Source organism: Engystomops pustulosus, chromosome 1 (assembly GCF_040894005.1).
Source record: "Engystomops pustulosus chromosome 1, aEngPut4.maternal, whole genome shotgun sequence".
Classification (NCBI taxonomy): domain Eukaryota; kingdom Metazoa; phylum Chordata; class Amphibia; order Anura; family Leptodactylidae; genus Engystomops; species Engystomops pustulosus.
Genome location: NC_092411.1, coordinates 151,884,229 through 151,897,233, shown reverse-complemented (window position 1 = coordinate 151,897,233; position 13,005 = coordinate 151,884,229). Strand labels below are relative to the sequence as shown.

General features: G+C 40.0%; 1 protein-coding gene across 2 annotated transcripts in view; it reads right to left on the bottom strand.

Moving 5' to 3' along the window:
• Nucleotides 1-2,591: 2,591 nt before the first annotated feature.
• The window catches only part of PALM (paralemmin), a 57,801-nt gene continuing 47,387 nt past the window's right edge, over nt 2,592-13,005 (bottom strand). Inside the window, exons 4-9 of one of the 2 annotated variants that reach the window (XM_072111125.1) lie at nt 11,703-11,833; nt 10,493-10,598; nt 6,222-6,243; nt 6,074-6,121; nt 4,864-4,995; nt 2,592-4,581 (exon numbers count right to left, since the gene is read on the bottom strand). In XM_072111125.1, coding sequence (XP_071967226.1) covers nt 4,067-4,581; nt 4,864-4,995; nt 6,074-6,121; nt 6,222-6,243; nt 10,493-10,598; nt 11,703-11,833 — 954 coding nt within the window. In that variant the 3' untranslated portion in view covers nt 2,592-4,066. The remainder of the gene's footprint in view (nt 4,582-4,863; nt 4,996-6,073; nt 6,122-6,221; nt 6,244-10,492; nt 10,599-11,702; nt 11,834-13,005) is intronic. The other variant, XM_072111134.1, reaches the window with a different exon arrangement.

Here is a 13,005-nt window from a genome sequence, read left to right as displayed (position 1 = left end):
TTTTAAAATAAATAAAAAGTCACACAAAAGTCACACACTTCTGACTGGAGTTTATCTGCGACTTTTATACCATGATTTGTGACTTTATTATACGTTCACAACTGCATTTTAAAGATATATCAGGTGCAACACTGAATAAGTCGCAAATTGAGGCACAAATACCGTATATACTCGAGTATAAGCCAACCCGAGTATAAGCCGAGACCCCTAATTTTACCACCAAAAACTGGGAGTATAAGCCGAGGGTGGGAAATGCATTGGTCACAGACCCCCCCAGTTTATAGCCAACCAGCCCCCTATAGTATACAGCCAGCACAGCTTTCCCCCAGCAGTATACAGCCAGCTCAGCCTGCCCCCAGTAGTATACAGCCAGCCCAACTTGCCCCCAGTAGTATACAGCCAGCCTGGCCTGCCCCCAGTAGTATACAGCCTGCCCCCAGTAGTATACAGCCTGCCCCCAGTAGTATACAGCCTGCCCCCAGTAATATACAGGTTGCCCCCAGTAGTATACAGCCTGCCCCCAGTAGTATACAGCTTGCCCCCAGTAGTATACAGCCTGCCCCCAGTAGTACACAACCTGTCCGCAGTAGACTACAGCCTGCCACATGTAGTATACAGCTTGCCCCCAGTAGAATACAGCCTGCCCCCAGTAGTATAAAGCTTGCCCCCAGCATAAAAAAAAAAACAAACTTATATACTCACCCTCCGGTGGCCCCGGTGTGCAGCGCTGCTCCCCCGATGTCCGCGCGGCTCGTCTTCAGGCTTCCGCGCCCGTCTTCTTTCTTCTGCTGGGCGCCGCCATTGCTCTCTCCCGGTCAGCACCTAGTATGACGCGCCGCTGCTGATGTCATACTCGGCGCCGCCCGGGGGAAAAAAATGGCGGCGCCCAGCAGAGACAAGAAGACGGGCGCGGAAGCCTGAAGACGAGGGGGGGCAGCGCTGCACACCGGGGCCACCGGAGGGTGAGTATATTAGTTTATTATTTTTTAAGTATTTTTTTTACTTATTTTTTTCTTTATTGACTTGTGTATAAGCCGAGGGGACGTTTTTCGGAGTATATACGGTATATCAAATGAGCCAAAAAAGTTGCAAAAATAAGACAAAAAATAATAATATAAATGGCCCCCTAGAATAAAAATTATACTTGCAATTCCAATCCATAATCTCCCATTTTCTTTTGACTTTTTTTGGCATGGCACTGTGAAAATGCTTTAGACAAGTGTGGAAACAATGCTGAAAATAAGAGTATTTGCAAAATTAGAAGAGTCAGTAGTTTTGTTTAGTTTACAAGATGCATGAACAAAAAAGAAATCTAGATTAAATCAGTATTTCATTTGGATAGCCTTTGCCTTTGAAACAGCATCAATTCCTCTGGAATAGCTTGCATAAAATCAGGGATTTTAATGGGTTATAGTCCGGTTTATAATAAAAGGGCGTTGTTTGAAGGACTTTTTTTGGTCCACAGATAAAACTTACCTAATTTCCCTGTAGGTAATCCAGCTTCTGGACCTCCCATAATGATCCTGGTCTCTGTGTTTTGATTTGGGAGGCTCATTTCTGCTATAGGCAACCAGCGTAACTGCTCACTTCCTTATGAGTTCCTTCAAAAACTGTGTGCAGCTGTACAATGAGGAATCGGTTCTGTTTTAATGGCAAAGGGTGATCAAACTAAATTTTATTTTACTTATTTCAACATGTCCCATGAAATAAACAATTTCTACCTACTCTTCCTTAAAGGGGTATCCCGGAAATATGAACATCTGACATCACCAAGATGGCCGCCACTGGAAACTACAAGTCCCATGATCCTTTAGTGCTCAGTAACTTCTCCTCCCTCTTATGCTCTGCTTCCAGTGATGATTTAACAGACGGTCCTGTTCTGTTACCATAGTAATGATGTGTAACTGGTTGTGAGACAAGTAGAAGAACTAGAGTCTTCCCTTTCTGGCCCTGTCGGTAAAAGGACACTTCTATGAAATAACGAAGAAATTTCTATCTCCCTCCCCACCAGAGTAAACCGAGTGTCCTGGGAAGATTTCCACAAGACTGACTGTTTCATAGCTTGTAGAAGATCCTAAAGACTGACAACACTTTACAACAGTTTATTTATCTGGTACATACTTTTATTATTCATTTGAGTCTAAAGGTTATGTTAACATAATGGGGCACATTTACTTACCCATCCGTGTCGCGACCCCCGATCTGGAATGTCCGCCCGCCGGAATGCACATCTGCTGCGATCCATGTAGATCTTGCGCTCGATATCCTACATGTGTCGCTCCCCGCTCAGGTCCGCCATAGTTTACTTTGTTCTGCCCGGTGCATGTAAGTACTTGGCTTGCAACACAAATTTCAATGTTAAGTCCCATGTTTAGTCCGAATCCATTGGATCGTCCGGCGGCACATCCCCCGATTTGTGTTCGTAAAAGTCGGCGCGATTGCAACACAATCCGATTGCGTGCGACAGAATCCCCGGCGCGATGCCCAAAAAGTTGGGAAACCCGACGAAAATGCGGCCACAGGACCCTTAGTAAATAAGACCCACTGTGTGTGCATTTCCCCCCGTTACTAAGACAAACCATATTACAGCATGAGATTAAATGACACATTTTATTTACTTACTTGTTTTCCATGTTTTACATTTGAAATTTAGATAGGGGAGGTTCGGATATGGGTAATTTTCAGGCAGGCAGAGCAAGAGACAGAGGCACCAATATATTGAAAGTCCAGCTGGGGCCCATGGGCTCCACTCAGTTTTATGCCCCACACTTTGGGCACACAGTCAGCCAGGGTAGTAGGGTTCACAGTAAACATACAAGGATCATAGATAAAAGGCTAGAGGGTGGAGGTCAAGGGAATCTCAGTAGAAGCTGCAGCAACTCTCTATTAACCTTGTTACAATGTTTTGCAAAATATTAAATCATATACAGTAGTTAAAGGATAAAAAAATAAAGTTACATCTCTGGACTTCACTCTTAATGAAACTCAATAAAATAAAACCAATCCAAATGACTATACCTGTCACAATAATCTTGTCACACACTGGAGCACATTCCAAATGACATGTCAGACCTCACACAGGGATTCTAACACAAGGCAAATTGTACGCACTAAACACTGATAATGAGAAGGCAGAGAATATTGCCGTTCTTGGTTGGCATAAGTTATTAAAACCGCATAAAATTATTGAAGCAAAGGGCGATTTGGTTTCAGTGGAAACATAATATCTTTTTTTTGCCATATTTTAAAAAAGGGAAAACCACTGCTCTTCAACTGTAAAGAATTTTATCCTAAAATGTAAACCTACAGAAATTAGTGAACGTTTAATTCACTGGAGACACAAGAGACGTGTGGACCATGTCTCTTTCCAGCACATCATTGCCTGAAATGTCCCAATATTGTAACACATGCATTTGAAGATTCCTGTATTAACCTGGCATTTAATCCATTTGTATGTGTATTCGACTTATAGTTAAGATCATCTGAGATTTCCTCGGAACAGTTTCAGTTTGTGGTTATAAAAGTTGATTATTGGAGGTAGAGGAGATAAGGGGTATATACTAGTTTTGTCACTGGATGTATTCACTTGATACAAAATGGCAGTAGCTTTTCATTATATATAGAGAGAGCTGCAGATTCTTCAAAGCAAATACCAGGAGCAAATATAGCAAATAAGAACAAATACTTTCTAGTTGAGTGATTCTCCTCTCATACATCTGAAGGTCATGTGAATGGAAGTCTCCTTCCCAGTCTGAGAGCTTGCAAACTCAGTAAAGAATGAATGAGATGTTGCCCACATTACTTGTGGATTATTATGAGAATGTCCTCTCAGATTCCATAAGGAGGAGTATATATAGCAGAAAGAGACCACTGTGAAAGTTTTGGATCATGGAGGGGACTCCCTCAAAGGCTGAAGTGGAAAGAAAGAGTACCCCTTTTTATAAACTAAAGGCTTAGGGGTAGTTGCTCTCCATCCAAGAATTATGGTAAAGTACAACCTCCAATTTCAGGCTTTATGGTGTATGATGGTTAGGGTAAAGGCACACCTTTCCCTACCTTCACCTGCTTACATCACACTACAGCATTTGCACCTCTGTTTCTTCATAGTAAGATCTTGCTCTCCACTCTTGGGTGCTGTGTCATTGGTTTCTGGCTTCTCACTCTTGTTAGTAGGTTCTACAGGAGCACCATTAGGAGGGTGCTGTGCCTTTTCTGATACATCTCCATCTGCAGCTGGCTGTGGGTCACCATCACCAATGACAACCAATTCAGCAGTGATGGCCTCTTCCATACCAAGGACCTTCTTAGTTTCATTCTCATCTTCTACATTCTGATAGCCCATGAAAATCATGGTTACTGGCTGCTCTGGGCCTGGTGATGTCTCAGGAGGCCGAGCCTGTACACCAGGGATTTCCTTTCGCGGAGATGCTCTTTGGATTGAGGTCTTTTCATCTGATGTCAAGGAAACTTCACTAAGGGTTGCTTCCTCTGCCTTGTGGATAAGATCCTCTACCTCTGTGGAGCTGAGCTGGTGGACTGCATCATTGGGAGTTGCAACCTCTGATCGAACTGCATGTACAACTGTAAACACATAAAAAGACTATAAGGGAATGTGTATATGGTATGTTCTGGACAGAGGGAAACTAAAAGAGGTCATTTATAGATAAAGTTATATCATAATACATCATAACAGGTTCTGCAGTTCAATGTTGAAAACTTTTTAAAAAACATTGTTTTACAGTATTTAACATACATATATACAGTTTAATGTACAGAAACAATGTGACAGTAACAGTGACGCATGTCCTACTGAAATTGTCTCCTTGGGAGAAAAAAAGCACTTGGCCTTCCTGAGCACCCTACCTTTCTGGGCATCTTCATACACCTTGACCCCCTGCAAGGGGTGCTCTTGAGGGAGTACAGTGTTGCTAGAGAGGACCTTAGTCTCCCCTGTGATTCTGTCCTTCTCTACTGTAATCTCCACAGAGTACATTGCTGGGATACAAACAGGACAGTGATATTAAATCTCAAAATACCCCTCAGATCCCTCCCATTATCCTGCTGAGGGGCAGCAAGCAGGGATAGGAAGATAAAGGAGTGAGTGAACTTAAATTGAGAAAAGCAAAGCAGGGAGACAGCAGGAGCAACAGCCATTTCCTTTATCTAGCTTTATCTTATACCTAGAGCATTATTCATGCTGTGAGAGAACTAGAGCTACCCGCAGCAGCCTGTGATCAGCATAGGTGGGGTTCAGAGCACTACAGCGATATGGTGCTGGGTGTGACTATTTTCCTATCCATCCTTAGATTCAGGAAAGGCTTGGGAAACCAATTGTGCACATTTAAAAGAGTTTTATAAATTGTTGAGATTGGGTCAACCATATTAGATGTATGGCCATCTAGGTAACAAAAGTGTTATGTTAGCCTAAACGAAAATTTGAGTAGGGATAAAGAACAAAACAGTCACCGGTGAAAGAATTAGTGTTGAGGATTAATGTGCATATTATCCTACTAGAAAAGGTAGGTAAGGCTTCTTGCATACTTCCAATATTTGTTCATATCTGTTATTACCCATAAGCCATCCCAGTATAAGCAGTCTCTACAAGTGAAGGGTAACTACAGACATAACAGCAATATTCACAGCCCGTGGGAATAGATTTTATTCACACGACAGTCGCATATCACAAAACTTTCAGAAAACTATCGTTTGAAAAAATATCAAGAAGGCAGAGGGAGAAGGTTCCATGCATGTCTTCAACAAGTTATGAGACTGATGATGTCCCACAAAAAAAAGCCCATATTCAGCTCCAGCTCCGTGAACTCTTTTATGGCAGAGAAAAGCAAAGCATGCTGTTCGTGCTGTCAATTTCAGAGTTATAATTCCATGCTGTGCCATATTTTGTTTTCTGAAAGAACAGTATATTTTCAGATTACATGGCTATACTGTATGACAAGTCATGGTAACTTCATGAGAGACTAGTCATGCCACTTTCCTGAATGCTAAGAAAGCCAAGCGATGTCCAGCACAGCACGAGATGCTGCAACCTTTCTTGCTTGGTCGGATATCAACTCACCTGCTCTCATCATATCTGGACTATCTGTCTTCTTAATGGGGGTCTGATCTATGGAAAGAATAGAGAAAAAGTTTAAAAAGCACATTAAGGAAGCAGTTAGGTCTATCAACCCTAGATGAGGTCCAAGAGGAATAACAGTAGAACTTACCCCTGGCAGTATTCACTATGTTCTGAAATGAAAAACAATTGAATTAGCAAATGTTTTATATGAATAATATGCTTATTATTCAACGTGAAGCACCATCATGTCTTAAAAATATTACCGACTTATCCTGGACACTCCCTAAAGCTGTGAAGGTTAGAACTTCTTTTAGATAGAGCCAGTGAGAACAAATTATGTTAATTTCACTCTGTTAACCAAACCTTTTTAAATGGAAATGTGGATCAGAACAAACTTTTATGAAATGTTCCTTTAAGAAGAACAATTTTTAGATATTTCTCATCAAAACGTCTTAACCTCTTCATTCCACTGTATCTTTTTTAATATAATAGTCAGCTTTATTTATTAGTTATGTCACTAAGATCAAGTTCAAATAAGTTGAATGACTAACTTTTGTTAACTCTTTTTGGGAATAAATAACAAATTTGGACAGGCCTTCACCTAAGCCATACATGTAGATTACGTCATTCTGTGTTATTGAATGGAAAACTATAAGACATGGTACTGACACAAACTGCCAGGTAAAGAAACTGGCACCTGATCTCTTCAGTTCCTGTGCACCTTCAACCATTCTTCCTGAGACCCTCATGCACATGCATGCTTCATTTGGAAGAATAAAATCCATGCATGTAAAGTTTACTAGTGTAAATTAACAGACCTGTCGTTTCTTTAAAACATAATATCACCTCGCCACTTTTCAATTGTAGCATCCTGGTGTGCACGGTTGATCACTATACCTCGGATAGACAAAAGTCCAGCACTATCCATGGAAGTTAAAAATCTTCATGCTTTATTCAATACTTTAAAATCCATCAGTACAGGTAACAAATTGACGTTTTTCAGCCGCACCAGCTAAAGATTATGACTAAAGCCCATGTGGCTGAAACGCGTTAATCTCTTACTTGTATTGATAAATTTTAAAGTATTGAATAAAGCATGAAGATTTTTAACTTCCGTGGATAGTGCTGGATGTTTGTCTGATTTGTAGTTTCAATTCTGGAGCGGTGTTCGGGTTCATCCATGCAACCCAGACTTATTTCTGGATTGGTGGTTGAACATCCAATCCGGGAAATTGATGCCCATTGCTACTAGCCATAGGGCCAATATATCATTTCTTGCAACCCAGGTTTCTGGTGGCAAGGCATTAAAAAGTCTCAATTTCTTGCACACACTATTGAAACACGGTCACTTTGGCCACCTAAATTTACTATATCATGGCCTTTAAAGGAAACCTACCATTTGATTTGATGCATTATGAAGCAAACAGACCTTGAGAATGCTGTAGCTACACTGATGCAGGATCATATATTGGTTAACCCCTAGGCGCACCAGGACGTTATAGTACGTCCCGGTGGCTAGATACTTAGCGCACCAGGACGCACTATAACGTCCTGCTTCTGGCACCGGCTCACGAACGGAGCCGGTACCAGAAGCAGCGGCTGTCAGCTGTCTAGTACAGCTGACAGCCTGCGCTAACACCCGCGATCGGAGCCGACTCCGATCGCGGGTGTTAACCCCTTACACGCCGCGGTCAAGCATGACCGCGGCGTGTAAGGGTCTTCCCCCTATGGATCGGATCCCCCGTGCCGCTTACCGGGGGATCCGATCCTCTCCTGGGCAGCTCCGAGGACTGGCATGTGCCCCGGAGCTGCCCGGTTTCTATGGCAGCCAGAACCCTTCCGGGTCTGACTGCAAACTGTCTGAGCATGCGCAAGCATGCTTAGACAGTTTACACTGCTCTACAATAAAATAGTATTGTAGAGCAGTGTATTGAACTTAAACCAGTGATCAGAGTATCACTGGTTTAAGTTCAAGTATGTAGAAGTAAAATTATGCAAAAACACTTAACACTACACATTATAATAAATAAAAAATAAATACATAAAAATATAAGCCCCTAAAATGTCACTTTCCCATAAAAACACTTAATAAAGTATAAAAAACATAAAAACACAAAAAACCCCCGCATGTTTGGTATTGCCGCGTCCGTAACAATCTGCATAATAAAACAGAATCATTACTGGACCCGCACGGTAAACGCCGGAGGAAAAAAACGCAAAAAACGTTCCGAAAAAAAGATAATTTTTAATTAATACCCTATAAAAAATGCTCTAAAAAGTGATTTAAAAAATTTTATGCACTCTAAAATAAGCCCACTAAAAAGAACAACTGTTCTCGCAAAAAATAAGCCCCTAACCAGATTTGTCAGCCAAAAAATAAAAAAGTTATGCATATAAATAGATGGTGATGCTAAAATGAATAAGATTTTCTCCAAATTAGTTTTTATTCAGTACAATTGAATAAAATACACAAAACCCCCACATATTTGGTATCCCTGCGTCCGTAACAATCTGCATAATAAAACAGAATCGTTATTAGATCCGCAAAGTGAACCCCGTAAAAAACAACCTCAAAAAACTCTCTCTGAAAAAAAGATGATTTTTTATTAATGCCCTTTAAAAATGCTCTAAAAAGTGATTTAAAAAAGTTACGCAATCTAAAATAAGACCACTAAAAAGAACAATCATTCTCGCAAAAAATAAGCCCTTAAACAGATTTGTGAGGTGAAAAATAAAAAAGTTATGCATATGAAAGACGGTGATGCTAAAATTAACAACAATTTTGCCAAATTACTTTTTATTCAGTAAAAATGGGAAAAAATAAAAAATATATATACATGAAGTATTTTTGTAATCGTGGCGACCCATAGAATAAAAATAATATACTATTTTTATGGTATGGTTAACGACCAAAAAAAAAACACATAAAAATGTTCCTAAAAATTGACGATTTTCATTTCTTCCACCAACAAAGCTTTAATTAAATCTCACCAATTAGCTATAGATGCCCCAAAATTATGTACCAGAAAAGTGCATCTCATGTGGCAAAAGAAATAAGCCCCTATAGGTCCTCAATAAAAAAAGAAAAAAATTATAGCCTGTACAATGTGACATAGCAAATCGGATCTGGATGGCGCCTCCTTCCCTCCTATGCCCAGCCGTGTGCCCATACAGCAGGTTACCACCACATATAGGGTATCGGTGTACTCGGGAGAAATTGGGTATCAAACTTTGTGGAGCCTTTTTTCATTTAATCCATTGTAAATGTTTAATTTTCCACCCAAAATGAGTGCATTGTGAAAAAATATTACAATTTTCAGACTGCACCTCCGTTTTGTTTTAACCCCTATAAAACACCTAAAGGGTTAACAAACTTCTTAAAAGTGGTTTTTCATACGTTGAGGGGTGTAGTTTCCACAATGGGGTAATTTATGAGTCTAGCTATTATTTAGGCCTCTCAGTGTCAATTAGAAGTTGAGCAGGTACATCTAAATACGGGTTTTGGTGATTTTACAAAAAATGTGAAAAATGAAACCTAAATTCTGAGCCTCAGAACATTCTAGTAAAATATGTGGAATCTTAAAAAAACCATGCCAACATAAAGCAGACATTTGGGAAATGTAAGTTATGAATTTATTTGGGTGCTATGACTATCTGCATCAAAAGTAGAGAATTTAGAACGTTGAAAATATAGAATTTTTCCAATTTTTTGCCAAATTTTGTTTTTTTTCATAACTAAACGCAAAAGATTTCATCCAAATTTTTAAACTAATTTGAAGTACAATGTGTCACGAGAAAACAATCTCAAAATCCCCTGGATTTCTCATAGCGTTCCCACGCTATAACCACTTATAGTGACACAGGGCAGATTTGAAAAATGGGTCCGCGTCCTTTAGGCCAAAAGATGCTGTGTCCCGTAGGGGTTAAGCCCTGTGCTTAGTGGTTTTGCTGATAAAACAGATATGCAGATATACACCATTTGTAATTCCAAGCTCCCGTGTGTAATGTGTTTATCTCGGCAGCCATGCTGTCCCAGCTTTCCCAGGGTCCTGAATGTTATAATAGTTTTTTCAGCAAAACCACTCAGCTCAGGGATTAACCAAGATATTATCCTTCATCAGTGTAGCTGCAGCATTCTTAAGTTATTTTTGCTTCATAATGCATGAAATCAAATGGTAGATTTCCTTTAAGCAGGGTGATAAAACTTGCAAAGACTATAGCTAAAATGCACACCAGCCCTTTACTACAAAGATACAAGTGATGCACCAGAATTATTAAGAAGTCAGAAACTCTTGATAATTCTAATGTGTTTCTCACTGGCACAGCCGATTTTTAAGATCAGCTCCCAGAGCATATGAGAGTCTGCACATAAGAAAGAGGTATCACATGTGAAAACTAATGTCTAGTAGTAAATGTCACCTTGTCTGCTCTGCCCACTTCTTGGTTTTCAGGCTCTGATGCTAAGCTTTCTTTGGTGGAAGTGCTAGACATGCCAGTCTCCAGTAGCTCAATTTCATTTTCCAGCCTGTGTAATGGGGAAAAAAAGAAGATTTATTCTTTCAAGAAGAACTTGTGGCTTTTATTATTGGCAAAAGCACCAGTGACTCTCTTGAGGTATTATATCAGCAATTATATACAGTACTCGCATCACAACCCGCATTCATATGAGCAACCCTTTTACTTGAGCAATAGAAACTCCACATTCCACTGCAATTCACAGGATGCTAGTCCTGGATGTTCCATCCATCTCCCCATATCTTATAAAATCATGTAATTGCCTCATTTTGATATGCTATATATTACTAATAAAATGTTCTAAGCAAGGGATAGTTTCATACTGACCTGCAGACCTTATATAGTATCTTGGCAATATCTGTTTTCCCAGTTAACCCAACAATGCTCTGTTATATTGTTATGTGTATAGCCATATCTAAGTACCCCCTGAATTTCATTCTTTGGTTGCATTCTGGTGACAAATTTTAAGAAAATCTAAACTTATACACAGAATTATAAAAGTAGAATACAACCATTTGTCAAGTGCTAAAATTAAGAAATACTTAAAGGGGTATTCCCATGAAGACAAAATTCTTAAATATTCTCAGAATAACAAAATTCTCATGAATAGCCTTTCTCTAAAAGCTAGATAGGATAAGATAAGGTCCTTATCCAGGGGAGGGAGGCACTCACTGTCGGTGTACTCAGTGAGTTATAGCTCAGAAGTAGTATATCTGAAGTGTGTCATTGTGTGTTATATGCATCTCGTGGATCCCATCATCTTCTGTGTCAAATACTAGTAAAATGTTCAGAACTGAAATAAAAGCGTAGATAAAACTATACCCTGATAATCTAGATCAGAGAAGATGGCACTTAGTTTAAGGTATTTTATAGATGCTTTTATTCTCATGACAATCCACTCAAATTCATATGTCGTTTCGGTCAAAACATGACCTTCCTCGGATATGGATTGAAGAGAAGCGAGTGTAGATAATGTGTAGATTTGTGTAATTTGTGTAGAAAGTGGTATCCGCCACTTGTGACCCAGGCTGACAGGCACCTGCAATGTGGTCTGCATATTACTATTCTATTTATTCATTAGACTATGCAGATACATCTTGGCCACTCAACATACCTTTGAATACTTTCTTCTAGTTCCCGAGTTTTCTGTTCATCTTCCTGCATCTGTTTCTTTGTTGCTTCATCTTCTTCAGGGGTAGAAGCAGGAGCCCCTTCAAGAAGCCAGCGCTCCCGAAGAGCTTTAGACTGAACAAAAAAGGGAATACTTTACTAATAATTACTAATTTCCTGCTTAGTTGATTCTGACTCATCTAATGTCATCAATGTAGAATACTGGGTTGACACATTCAAACTTCATTAATGATGAGGCCAGATGCCTTCATTTGTATCTCCTCATGCTTTGAAGGGATATTCCCACAAAGAAACATTTCTTATATGTACTCAGGATAACAAAATAATACATTCTCTAATTCACTGTTATAAAAAAAATGCAGAATTTCAGATATAAGTCCACCCTGTCTCTATCATTCCTACTGTACACAATTTCAGTTGCCCCTAGACACGACCCAGTAACTTCTAAGCCCAGAGAGAGGCTACAAACTACAGGGAGATAAGGGATCTGGTGGAAGGGGGAGACAGGCACATGTCTGTGAGATGTAGCAGTTATGTAGCAGTGGTGGAAGTTGTATAGTACAGCCATCTGCAGCCTTCCTGCAAAGTTTTCACAATAATTGGACAACCCCATTTAACCTGCTGATGTTCAGCAATGGACAAATCCGTCACTGAGCTTTTCTCATTGACGCTCAGTGACGGATTTACCCATCACTGAGCTGATACCGGTTCAGCACATAATCGGAGCTGGACCGCCATCGGTATACACTGGGTGTCAGCTGTTCATAACAGCTGACACTCCAGTGTAATACCCACATCGGAGTGAGCTCTGATCGCAGGTGTTTAACCTGTTAAATGCCGTGGTCACCAAAATTTATGATTTTTTCGTATTTCATCACACAAAAAATGCAAAACAAAGTGATCAAAAACACACATCTGCTCCATAATAATACTGGTGCAAAGTACAACATGCACTGCAAAAAAGCCGTCAACCAGCTCCGTAGACAAAAAAATAAAAGTGTTATGCCCAGTGGTGTAACTAGAAGCTGGTGGTCCCCAGTGCAAAGTCTGTGCCAGGCCCCTGACCATAATGTATGGTTTATAGTAATAGTTTTATGGTAAAGTGAAACCATAAGGGCCCCCTGAACCTCTTGGGCCCAGGTGGAATCGCAACCTCTGCACCCCCTAAAGTTAAGCCTCTTGGAGGACAGTGATGCAAAAACGCTAGATTTTTCCTGACATTAGATTTTATTTTAACTTAATAAAATGTAAGAAAAAATATCTAAGTATGGAACTTAGATGGTAAT